The following is a 13,546-nucleotide window of genomic DNA, read 5'->3' as shown; positions in this document are numbered from 1 at the left end:
TTTGAAAAACAGATAATGTCCTTTAGCAAAAACGGACAGTTTTACTAATATTCTGTTATAAGCAAATACCAATTCAACTAGCGTTACAAATGAAATTTAATATTTTCAGTAGAAAATGATTCTGGGACTTCATTCAGAAGGACTGTCCTGATGATGACCAGTGAGATTGTTTCCTTTGAGGAATTAGCATTGCCCCCTTTATTTGTACTTTGTCTTCTTTATCTTGTTTCTGTTTTCCTGTCCTTGTCTCTGTTGCTCCTGAGCTGTGAATGTAGGTGAAAACTAGCACTAACTAACCTCTTATATTTAGAAATACCTACAGTTGGTTTTTATCTCCTTAGAATTGCCTGAATAAATTCTTCTTTTTTATAGTGGCAGGATATCTTACTCCCAATGTGATTTGTGTCTTATTAGGAAGTAACATTTGTATATGAGTATGTACAGTGCTACATATATAATAGGTGCTCTGAAGCTATCTAAGAATCAAATGAAAGTAATTTTGATTTTGTTTCCTGCTGCTATCTAGCCCAGTGCTGTGAAGAATATTTAGTTAATATTTACTGGAAATTTTAAAATTAAAATTAAATTAAATTAAAATTTAATAGAGGTGTATTAGACTTCTAGGGCTGCCGTAACAAAATACCACAGACTGGGTGGTAAATTTCTTTAATGACAGAAATGTATTTTCTCACAGTTCTGGAAGCTGGAAGTCCAGTGTCAAGATGTCAGCAGGTTTGGTTTCTCCTGAGGCCTCTCTCCTCGCCTTGCAGATGACCATCTGCTCGCTGGGTCCTCTCATGGCCTGTTCTCTGAGTGTGTGCATCCCTATGTCTTTCTCTCTTCTTGAAAGGATACAAGTCATATTGGATTAGGGCTCCACCGTTATGAGCTTCTTTAACCTTAATTACCTCCTAAAAGGCCCTGTTTCCAAATATAGTCACATTGGGAATTAGGGCTTCAACATATGAATTTTGAGGGGACACAGTTCAATCCACAATATCTTATTATGTTAGATATCCTTCATTAGCTGTTAGATATCCTTTCTTTATATTATAAAAAAGAAAAATCTGAGATTTGAAGCAAAGTTCTCATTAAAAAGTGAGAGTTAAAAATATATACCACACACAGACACAGACACACACAGATACATACACATATTGCTATATTATAGCATGCTTAGAAACTAGAGAATGGAAATCATCCTTCAATCTCAATTTCTTAATGAGCCATTAATATTTTGTCATGTTTCGTTATTCACACACACACGCATGCACACAGAGAACATACATACATATTTCTTTTTTATATATACATAGAAAATCTGTCTTTATTCATAGACACACATGCACACCAAAATACACTTAATGTAAACATTTTCCTATGATAGTGCATAATTTTGAAATGTGGTGATGGATATCTACAAGCACATACTTTTCTATATAGATTCCTAGAAGTGGAATTATAGGACCTGAAGGAAAGATACATGTATGAATATGTATAAAGAGCTCTTAGAGCTTTTTATGGAGATAATAGATGCGGATATAACTGTAGGTTATTAGCAATGTTCCAGTACTTGGGTTGGGTGGTAGATTTATGTCTCCTTAAAAAGTAAACAATAAAACAAAGAAAAAGCTTTTATTGCTGGGATAGAGGTAGGGAAAGAGAAAGAGTTCTCTCAATTTCCCTAGAAGTTTCACTTCCATAGCCCTGAAAATAGTTTTAGTAAACATACAAACTTTACTTGAAAATCTTTAGTGTTTCCTTTTTTCTTGTCACAGGACTTTGCTGCTCGACTTTTATTAATGTTATATTATTTAGCTTCTTCTACAGGTTCTGCATAGTCTAGAATTAGAAAAGAATACTAAATGCAGCGAACTGGGGACTAAACTACTTCTAGACAACATTTGTGACAACTCAGAATGATACTATACTAGTGTACTGGCTATCTTGTAGGCCCTTCTTTTCTTTTCTTTTTCTTCTTTTGTCTTTTTCCTTATTATTTTCTGCCCTAAATCCTTTTTCTGATCCCCTTCTTATGGTCTGCCTTTCTTTTTTCCAGTTTTGCTTTTGCCTCTTTCCCTTGTGTATCAGTTGGTGTGATTTCAGGTGTAAGTAACAGATATGTGGATCAAATGTGCTTATTCTCCCACATAACTGCAGGTCTAGAGCTAGGGCATGTTCCAGGGGTGGGCATACATCAGCTCAACAGTGTTGTCAAGGATTCTGATTCTTTTTGTTCTCTGCTGTGCCATGTTTGATGTTGACTTCATATTCATGCTTGTAACAAGTGGCCAGAGCAGTTGCAGACATCACATCTAGATGTGGTGATATTTAAAGGAGAACAGGGTCCTCCCAGGCTCCTCCCTGACTTCCTTTTATATCTCATTGGACAGGATGGGTCACATATGGTTGGTGGAAACTGTCGGTGCCCCACGAGCTCCCCTTTTCTGGGCTGTTGGAGCCACCCCATAGCTGCTGGAACTGTTGATTAAACAACCCATGTCTCCTGCCTTTTCTGGAGAATTATCATTGGTTGAGTGAGAGGTCCTTCTCTCCCCTGCAGCTTGATCAGTGATTGACTCGTATAGAGGAGCAAGTAAAATGCCATCTCCTTTGCCTCAGGATAATTTCAGGAGCAACTTTATAATGCAGTTTATGCTCTAAGGCTCCCTGTAATTTTGCTCAAGCTAAATTGTTAGTTTCTTCCCCTGCATTTTTTGATTCCATTATTCCCTTTCTCCTGAGAGTAATTTCTCCATAAATCATGTGTAGCCTAATCCTTATCTCAGGCTCTGCTTCTGAGAACCCAGTCTAAGACAAACCCGTTCTTACATAAGTCATTGGCGAAGGGCTAGAACTACCATGATGAGCTTGGATTCATCATTTGGGTGACTGTCTGGAAGCCAACCACAATGATCCTTGTACCTTTTGTTCCCTTCTTTCCTTCTTGCTTTTCCTATTCCCCCTATTTTTATTAATCATTGTCATGGATATTCTTTTAAAGGTTTAGCAAAATGCATACCGATATAAATATATTTTCTCTAATTCTGTGATGTGTCTAAAAAAATTTAGAACTAACTAGGTGTATTAAAAACAATTAGTAAGCATTGGTCCAACCTCGAGTCTATGCATTGACTTTCAAAGGAAGTGATCATGAAACTCCTTAACATTGTAAAAATTCGTGTTGTCTGTTATTGAAATAAGTGCATTTTAATTTACTCCTATTATTTATATCTTTGGACAACTTTTTGTAGTCTGTTATTTGAAACACATCTGAAATTATGCTGTTTTACTATGCTGATATATATGTTCACTTGATATTATTATAATTATTGAAACATGCTAGTGTCTCTTTGAAAATTAGTTAGCCAAATATTATTGAGTATGTAGTATGTGCAGGGTATATCAATCTGTTACAGTCTGTGTCAGTCTTTAGGATCAGTGAAGATCCCAATTTTATCTGATAACTTTGTAAGGTATTAATAATAGGTACCATTCACTGTGTCTACTAAATGTCAGGCACTTCACATCCATTGTCTTTACTTTTCATTGTAATACCACTGGGAAATTATTATCTTCTCACTTTTATAAGTGAAAAAAATCCCGAGTTTAACTTAAAAGAGCTTAAGCAACTTTGTCCAGAGTCACACAATTATAATAATAACAACTAACAGTTATGGAACGTTTATTGTGCTGCAGGCACAATAGTATATGAATTAACTCATTTGATCCTCACAACCCTAGGGGCTGCTATTATTATCCTGATTTTACAGCAAATAAAATTGGGGTAAGTAACTTTTTAGGGTAACTCAGAGAATAAGTGATGCAGGTAGGATTTGAACCCAAGCAGTCAGACTCTAGAGCCTATACTCAGCCAAAATGCTGTACTAAATAGACTTCAGTTCACAGTTAAAACCAGAGTTAAAATTTTATACGATTATTAATTTTTTAAAATTTGATTTTGCTGGTCTTTCTTAGTTTGAGACTTTGCTTGTATTTAGTGTTCTTAGGGAAGAGAGTACAAATTTCTATAAAGACCTGATACTGTAAAACACAAACTTGACCTCTCATCACTTTTATCTCTTTAGGTACTCCAGTTCAGAATGATCTCCAAGAATTTTTTGCATTAATTGATTTTGTAAATCCAGGAATATTAGGCTCTTTGCCATCTTATAGAAAAATATATGAAGAACCCATTATTAAATCGAGACAACCTTCTGCTTCTGAGGTATAATTTACTTCAATAAGTAGGTTAAAAATGAGCAGTATAATTTACTTCAATAAGTAGGTTAAAAATGAGCAGTTTGGGAAAATCATTCATAACTTGGGTATTATTTTAATTTAGGAAAAAGTAAATTAGTAGAGTGATTTTTAAAATTTTACGCACAATCGTTCAACTCCTTTTGCATTTCTTACTTTAGAAAATGACCCTATCACTTGAAAAAGGTTCATAAATAGGCACTTCACAGAGAATTATAAATGACAGTAAAACACATAAAAACGTTCATCTTTACTGGTATTGAAAAAGGTAAACCAAATAACCATGAAGTAACTTTTGTACTTTTCTACTGATGTTTTAGTTGGTTAGATTTACATTGTAATAGCAAGTGTACATAGGAGTACTATTCACTACTGATTGGAATATAAATTGGTATGACTGGAGGATAGTTTGGCAATATGTATCAAAAGCCTTAAAATTGGGTATAAATACTTAATGATTATTTTCCATGAACTAGGAACTATATAAAAAATAATGAAGCCCCACCAGGGGCTTCCCTGGTGGCACAGTGCTTAAGAATCCACCTGCCAATGCAGGGGACATGGGTTCGAGTCCTGGTTCAGGAAGATCCCACATGCCGCAGAGCAACTAAGCCCGTGCACCACAACTACTGAGCCTGCGCTCTAGAGCCCACGAGCCACAAATACTGAAGCCCAGGTGCCTAGAGCCCGTGCTCTGCAACAAGAGAAGCCACTGCAGTGAGAAGCCTGCACACTTTGCGCACCACAACAAAGAGTAGCCCCCGCTCGCAGCAGCTAGAGAAAGCCCGCGTGCAGCAATGAAAACCTAACGCAGCCAAAAATAAATAAATAAATAAAATTAAAATTATATATATATAAAAGGAAAAATAATGATTTATGCATATATTTAATAGAATGGGAAATGTTTATGATACATTATTTAAAAATAAAATCACATTCATATATTTACCCAACACTTACATATTAAATACCTAAAGTGGGCCAAATGCTAAGTGCCAGACACTGGGGAATATGGTGATAAGCCAAACTGGTTGGTTGTTCCCATGAAGCTTTGTGGTTTGAGATCCTGTTTTTGTTACAAATAAAAATAAAACATCTAATGTATTTACATATTTATGCAAACAAAATGGTTTTGAAGATATACATAAAAAGTCTTGGCAGCATTGGCTGTTTCTGGTTGATGAAAGTTGGCTTTAATTTTCTTATTTTTGCATAACTATATTTTCTGACCTTTCTCCAGTGAACCAATTATTTTGTAATAAAAATTGAGAATAGTTTTAAAATATAAGGGAAATTTTCTGTGATTTATATAGAAACAAATATGTACATATGGGATTTATTTTAAGCTTCCCTGTGAAGTTCTATACACTCAAAAGATTCTATGTAGAGAATTTATTTATTTACTTATATTTTTTGGCTGCGTTGGGTCTTCACTGCTGCGCCAGGCTTTCTCTAGTTGTGGCGAGTGGAGGGCTACTCTTCGTTGTGGTGCGCGGGCTTTTCATTGCGGTGGCTTCTCTTGTTGTGGAGCATGGGCTCTAGGTGCACAGTCTCAGTAGTTGTGGTGCACGGGCTTAGTTGCTCCGTGGCATGTGGGATCTTACCGGACCAGGGATCGAACCCGTGTCCCCTGCATTGAAAGGCAGATTCTTAACCACTGCACTACCACGGAAGTCCCCTATGTAGATAACTTAAACATAAATTTCATTCATACTGTATTTTGACTTTAAAAATGTACTATTATTTAACGAACAATGTTTAATGATTTTGAAAGAGTCAGCAGTGCCTTGTGCCAGTAATTTCTTGTAAGCTTAGTTTTAGGATCAATTACTTGTTAAAATATTTTCTTCCAAGAATTTGCTCTATTAGTGCTTTGATAATGATTTTAAGACTATGTACTGTTACAGTCTTCTCATAAAAGCTTACTTTCAGACAATTCAGTTTGTGGATTATTGATTTCCAGTGGTTCTCAATGGTGGCAATAGCCAAACAAACAAGGATTGGGGAGACTGTGGCTTCACTTAATTAAATGATTATGCTAAACATTTAAAGAGGTGATTGTTGATTTTTCTATTCTAAACTGTATTTCATTTCTTTTATTTAAAAAAATCTGAAGGGAAGCAATTAGTAAATGGTTGATCATTATAAAATGTTTAACGTTCATTTAACTGCATGTTCTGGGTTGGCCAAAAGGTTCGTTTGATTTTTTCTGTAAGATTTGGCTCTAGTAGCACTTAGTTGTCTTTAACTTCGTTCGAAGCAATTTTGTTAGATTGTATTGTGACAGCTGTCATATCAGCATGCATTTAAAAAAACACTTATCAGAATTGGTGATTTTTTGTGTATCCATTTTAATATTGAAGATGAAAGAAAAAAAGCAACATTTTTGGCATATTATGCTTTCTTATTTCAAGAAAGGTAAAAACACAACTGAAATGCAGAAAAAGATTTGTGCAGTGTATGGAGAAGGTGCTGTGACTGATTGAATGTGTCAAAAGTGGTTTGTGAAGTTTCGTGCTGGAGATTTCTTGCTGGATGATGCTCCATGGTCAGGTAGACCAGTTGAAGTTGATAGCGATCAAATCAAGACATTAATTGAGAACAACTAATCAACATTAAACCACATGGGAGATAGCCGACATACTCAAAATATCCAAATTAAGCATTGAAAATCATTTGCACCAGCTTGGTTTTGTTAATCGCTTTGATGTTTGGGTTCCACATAAGTTAAGCAAAAAAAAAAAAAAAACCTTGACCGTATTTCCACATGCAATTATCTACTTAAATGTAATGAAAACGTTCCAGTTTTAAAACAAATCGTGACAGATGATGAAAAGTGGATACTGTAAAATAATGTGGAATGGCAGAGATCATGGCGTAAGTGAAATGAACCACCATCAACCACACCAAAGGCCGGTCTTCATCCAAAGAAGGTGATGTGTGTATATGGTGGGATTGGGAGTACTCTATTATGAGCTCCTTCCAGAAAACCAAACGATTAATTCCAACAAGTACTGCTACCAATTAGACCAACCAAAAGCAGCACTCGACGAAAAGCATACGGAATTAGTCAACAGAAAACACATAATCTTCCATCAGGACAACGCAAGAACATATGTTTCTTTGATAACCAGGCAAAAACTGTTACAGCTTGGCTGGGAAGTTCTGATTCATCCGCCGTATTCACCAGACATTGCACCTTAGTATTTCCATTTATTTTAGTCTTTACAAAATTCTCTTAGTGGAAAAAATTTTCACTTCCCTAGAAGACTGTAAAAGGCACCTGGAACAGTTCTTTGCTCAAAAAGACAGAAAGTTTTGGGAAGATGGAATTATGAAGTTGCCTGAAAAATGGCAGAAGGTAGTGGAACAAAACGGTGAATATATTGTTCAATAAAGATCTTGGTGAGAATGAAAAATGTGTCTTTTATTTTTACTTAAAAACTGAAGGAACTTTTTGGCCAGCCCAGTGTTTTTTTTGTTTTTTGTTTTTCTAAAACACTTTTAAGTCTGCTGTTTTTCCATAGGAAGAAAAGGAGTTAGGAGAGAGAAGAGCAGCTGAACTTACTTGCCTCACTGGGCTCTTTGTCCTTAGAAGAACCCAAGAAGTCATAAGTAAATATCTCCCACCTAAGATAGAGAATGTAGTCTTTTGCCGACCAGGAGCCCTACAGATTGAACTTTATCGAAAACTGTTGAATTCTCAGGCTGTCAGATTCTGCCTTCAAGGATTGTTGGAAAATAGTTCTCATCTAATATGTATTGGAGCTCTTAAAAAACTGTGCAATCACCCCTGCCTTTTGTTCAGCTCAGTAAAGGTAAGTAGTGTATGAGCCTGCATCAGGAATATGAGCTGAGGGTTCTATGTCATGTGAACCTAAGAGGGCAGATTGGACTAATCCCTGGGGTTGCATTTGTGGGTTTTCCAAAAGCTGTGCAGCCTCTCCAGTGTGATTCTTTAGAGTTTATCCAACCTATTACTTGTTCTTCAGAGCATGCCCATATTCATAGAGCTGAACGAGGGATGAAATGGGCTTGAGGCTCTGCCTTCTAGAGTTTGTGCCCCCTGCCCTTTGGCGCCTCATCTAATGCTCGGTCCTGGTTTCCCTTCCTATTTTATATTAATATAGCCAGTCAGTTTGTTTGGAGCTAACAAATACAGACTTTACCATTAAGAAATAATTTATTTTTTCCTCATAAAAGTAATACATGATAGTTGTATGAAATCTATAAAATTCAAAAAAATCACAAAGAAGAAAATAAAGATCATCTACTGGTTACAATGTAAATTGGTACAACTGGGAGACAGTTTGGCAATATGTATCAAAAACCTTAAAATTTTATGTATCTTGTGACCTGGCAATACCACTTTGAATAATTTGTTATAAAGAGATAAAGCTCTCCAGCCACAGAAAACCACATTTGGTATTAATAATCTTAGTTAATACTTATTAAACACCATGTACCAAACACTAAGTACTTTTCTAGTATTATTTTATTTATTCTTCACAAAATTCTATGGAGTAAGTACTATTATTACCATCCCCATTTTTGGGTGAGGAAATGGACTCAAAGATACCCATTAGTAGTCTTTTCTAGAGGAACTTAATTCTAATGATGCTATGCTTATTATTTAAAAATCTATTATTATTATTATTATTATTATTATTACTAAATAAATTATGGACATTTCCCCAAATTAGATGCCTTCTACAAGTATGATTTTTAATGGCTGCATAGTTGAGCTGACCATTTGGATATTAATGAACATAAGGCACTTTGGGGTATAGTGAGAGTTTTCTGTTTTGGTGTTGGAACTAGGTATCAGTCCCTACTCTACTACTTGTTTAACTAAAGGCAAGTTTAACCATGGCCAGGTTGTGTCTGTGAGCCTTAGTTTGTCTTAACTGAAACACAGAGACAATAATAACTTCCTGATAATGTTATTGTGGCAATTTGATGAATTTTTATTACAACTATAACTGAATACTACAACTCATAACTGAAGAGTATTGGGTTGCGGAGAGTCAGAGAAGAGATTGCCCTGTCTAGTTGATGTGAGAAATCTAACTGGTAAATCTCTGTGATGCACCTCCGTGCATCAGGCTGTCTCAGCATAAAGATATTATCTGTTAGGTGATTCTTAATTAGGATTATACATTACAGTCTTCAGGGAAGCTTTTAAGACTATATTTGTCCAGCCTAGACACATATGAGCTGATTCAGATTCTCTGAGAGTAGGACCCAGTCATGAAGATTTTAAAAAAGCTCTCCCAAGTGATTCTGATTATGTGTTCCTGGCTAAGAACTTGTGCATTAAGATCATTCATCTCCCTTGTATTTTGATTTAATATTCACCAGACAACTTTCTGCTAATGATTTGGCTTCCCCATGCACCTTTCATAGGACAGAATGCATAGACCAGTTGGTTTAAAGAGGCAGGTCTCATTTATAGGTCAACAAATTTATATTCTGATTTATTCATTCTCTTAATTTGGTTAGTATGGCTCATTTCCCTAGAGCTTAAGCATATGCAAGTTTCTGAACATGAAAAGCTGTGGATTAGACCCTGGGTCTGTGGTCCTTTGATAACCTCGCCAAGGTGTAGGCATTTTAGTTTTCCAAAGCAGCCAGCAACCATCTCTCCTCTCATGTATATCCCAGTTATGTAAATATCTTAGGGTTCCAAGTATTTTTAATCAAGTGACTTTACCCAAATATTGCTATGTTTTGGGAATAAGCCAGATTAAAATTAGTACTTTGTGCCCAGCATTTTATACTACTTGATTCACTGCCCTTAAGATGTTTCTAGTATTATTAAAGGATTACAACGCACATTAAAACATTAGGGAATCGGGCTTCCCTGGTGGCCCAGTGATTGAGAGTCCGCCTGCCGATGCAGGGGACATGGGTTCGTGCCCCGGTCCGGGAAGATCCCACATGCCGCGGAGCAGCTAGGCCCATGAGCCATGGCCGCTGAGCTTGCGCATCCAGAGCCTGTGCTCCGCAGCAGGAGAGGCCACAACAGTGAGGCCCACGTACTGCAAAAAAAAAAAAAAAAAAAAAAAGAGGGAATTATTAAAAAAAGTATATAGTTAATTGAATAATTAAATAAATTCGAAGTTGAAATGTACTGTGTAACCATAAAGGTTAAAAGTCAATGCCCCCCAAAGGGGGGCATGTGAGTAATCAGATGGAATTTGCATTGGGTCCTCAAGTATTTATAGGATTGGGATAATTGGGCAAAAAAAAGATGGCGCATTCCAGGCAGGGGTAGTAGGTTGAACAAAGTTTCAAGAACAATGATAAATCTGGTAAATGTGGGAGAGTGTGAGGAGAACTGCCAATCCCAGAAATTTTATCTAAAAAAGTGATGCAGTCATTAACAAATGTAATCTCCAGTATGTGTTCACATGTCAGCTAGGCAGTTTGAGGGGGAATTTCAGAGGTGGTGATAGTCTCTTTGGAATAAAATTATATAAAAACTATTGGTAAAATAAACAAAATATTATAAATAACAATAGATTTCTCTGTTAACTTCTTGGCAGAATTGTTCCTTCTTGTAGAAGAAATTGATAAGATTGAGTGGACTGTTGTACTTGATTTTGAATATCACCTGGGAGGTGCTGTGTGAGCCTGCAAACTGGGAGAGAAGAGTAATAGGGAGGGAAGGAGGGAAGAAGAGAGGAGAAGAGGTAGCAATGATGAGAAGTCTCAGGGTTTTGGAGAGGATAGATTTCCTAGAACTGTTTGCCCTCTATTTTCCTCCTGTTTATTTCTCTGCTACCCACCTCCCCATCAATCACACATCGGCAATGATACTGCACTTGTGGGGTTCAGGGAACAGGCATTTGGAGACAGCATTAGAACTGCTCTGTAATCAAAAATGACCAGATTGTGACCTATGAAGATTAACATAACAATTAGATTGGGCTTTTCAGGTGGCTATTAATCTTCAGTTTTTTCCCCATAATTTTAGCATTTTTCCCCTCCCGATTAAAAAAACATGAACCAGTGTTGACAGATATCCTTTTGAACAGGAAAAAGAATGCAGCTCAACTTGGGATGAGAATGAAGAAAGGAATCTATATGAAGGCTTGATAAATGTGTTTCCCGCTGATTACAACCCACTCATGTTTACTGAGGAAGAGTCAGGAAAACTACAGGTGCTGTCAAAGCTCTTAGCTGTTATCCACGAACTTTGTCCTGATGAAAAGTAAGAAGTCAATTTAATATACCACTTGTAAGTGCTTATGGAATTTCAGCTTAGACCCTGTCCTTAGTCCCTCCCCTCACTGCCTCTTTTTGAAAAGAAGAAAACATTAAAAATAAGTTGTTTTCTTCTTTGGGGGCATGGTTAGCTCTCAGTCTTTTGTAAACTTATCATTAACAATGTGTCTGTAAGTTTTTATTTAAAAAAAACTAAATGTAAATACATATATTTTAAAAACCCTAGAGATGTCTTTTGATATTATAACACCTAACTCGTTTCTTTATCACTTTCAGAATCCTTTGTTCTTTTTCTGTCCTGAAACGTTGATACTCCTGAGGGCTTTCTCTTCAGCCTCCTCCTCACTCTAAACGCCCTTCCTGGTTTAGCTCTACCCCTCGTAGTTTCAGCTATCATCCACAGGGTGTTGATTCAAAATCTCTATCTCTAGTCCAAGCCTCTCTTCTAGTTTCCACATCCTTCTTTTTATATAATGGACATCTAAATCTGTCTGGACCTCAACTTCTCATGTACTCAACCAGCTTTATCATTTTGCCGTTGCAAGACTGATCCTTTTTCATTATTCCTTGGCTGGATGAATGGTACCATAATGCAAGCAAAAAACACTCGTCATTCTAGACTTACTTTTCTCCTTCACTTTCCCAATGTCACCAGTCACTACATTCTATTCTATTGATTTTATTTCTTAATTTCAGGAATCCATTTCCTTTCAGGTACCAAGATTTTTTTTTTAGTAACTATTTTAAATTTTATTTTAAAAATTTAATTTTTAAATTTTTTAAAATTTATTTTTTATTGACGTAGAGTTGAATTATAATGTTGTGTTAATTACTGCTGTACAGCACCAAGATTTTTGTTTTGATTATTGTAATTACTGATTGGGTTGTGGTGGTCTCTTATAAACTATGTCCCTCTTACTTTCAATCCCATTGCATATCAATATTGCCCTAAATTATATTAAATACAAATGTGAATATGTTACTCCTTTTCTTAAAAATCATTCAAAGATTCCTTGTTGCCTTCCAGAAATTTCTAAACTATAGCACATTGAGCAAGACTCTTCATGACCTGGGTGGTGCCTCCTTTTCCAGCCTCATACTTCTTGACTCCTTCACTCTTATCATGTGGTCCAATCATACCAGACTATTTGCAAAACCTGTAATTTGCTCTACTTCTCACCTCTGTTCTTACCTGTTTCAGGTTCCTATGCCTGCTGTACCTCCACTTCTCATTCTTCTGGCCAACTTTCTCTTCTTTAAGACTCAGCTCGGATGCTTTCTCCTCTTAGAAGCCACTGGCCTCATATTGAGTTAGATGCCCCTCTTCTGTACTCCCTTAGCATCCTGTACCTCCCTCTAATGGAGCTCTTCTCACGTTATATTGTAATCATTAGTTCTCTTCTGTGTCAGCACCTATAGTGCAGGGACTATGTCTTAATCTTGTAGGAGGTATTCAAACTGTTTTTGAATTAAGGCAAAAATACAGAGAAAAGATTGCAAAATAATAATTATATTTAATTGTCAAGGAATCTACTTAACCTCTTTGGAGCATTAATAATATCATTTGACTTGTGAAAATTTTTAGATTTATTTTTCATAATAATGAAGTGACTAAAATAAGGAAACTTTCTATGAACTCTTTAATACAATTTGATTAAAATGTTTTATTAGATAATATTTTATATATACAAGAGTGTGTAATGTATGTATATATATATGCAGATTGTGACCCAGTTTGAACTTAGAGTATAAACTTTTAGTTAAACTTTTATTTGCATCTTATCTTCACTGGATTCTGTTTTTCCCTTTTTTCTGAACATGGGATAGGTGGTTATTGTTGGACAAGGAATATGAGTGAACAGAATTTTAGAGGAAATAAGAAGAGATAAGTGTGACTGTAGGTGTGAGAATTTATCCTTGAAGATGTTCCAGAGGAAAGTTCCCCTCTTGTGGTGGGAAGGAAGGAATGAGGAAGAAAAATATAATCTGGGGGTAGGGGTTGGGTTGGAGTCATTTTGACTGCTTGTGTATCCTAAGAAAACTGAATCCTGCCTTG

The 13,546-nt window shown here is 36.0% G+C and overlaps 1 protein-coding gene across 2 annotated transcripts in view; it reads left to right on the top strand.

Annotated features, from left to right (window-relative positions):
- The window catches only part of RAD54B (RAD54 homolog B), a 96,956-nt gene that overhangs the window by 73,061 nt on the left and 10,349 nt on the right, over positions 1-13,546 (top strand). For both annotated transcript variants that reach the window (XM_060115701.1, XM_060115702.1), the window contains 3 exons: positions 4,089-4,228; positions 7,788-8,078; positions 11,301-11,476. In XM_060115701.1, coding sequence (XP_059971684.1) covers positions 4,089-4,228; positions 7,788-8,078; positions 11,301-11,476 — 607 coding nt within the window. The remainder of the gene's footprint in view (positions 1-4,088; positions 4,229-7,787; positions 8,079-11,300; positions 11,477-13,546) is intronic.

The sequence above is a fragment of the Mesoplodon densirostris genome, chromosome 13 (genome assembly GCF_025265405.1).
Source record: "Mesoplodon densirostris isolate mMesDen1 chromosome 13, mMesDen1 primary haplotype, whole genome shotgun sequence".
NCBI classification, from domain to species: Eukaryota; Metazoa; Chordata; class Mammalia; order Artiodactyla; family Ziphiidae; genus Mesoplodon; species Mesoplodon densirostris.
The sequence above is the reverse complement of the archived record's forward strand: the minus strand, read 5'-3'. Positions and strand labels throughout refer to the sequence as shown.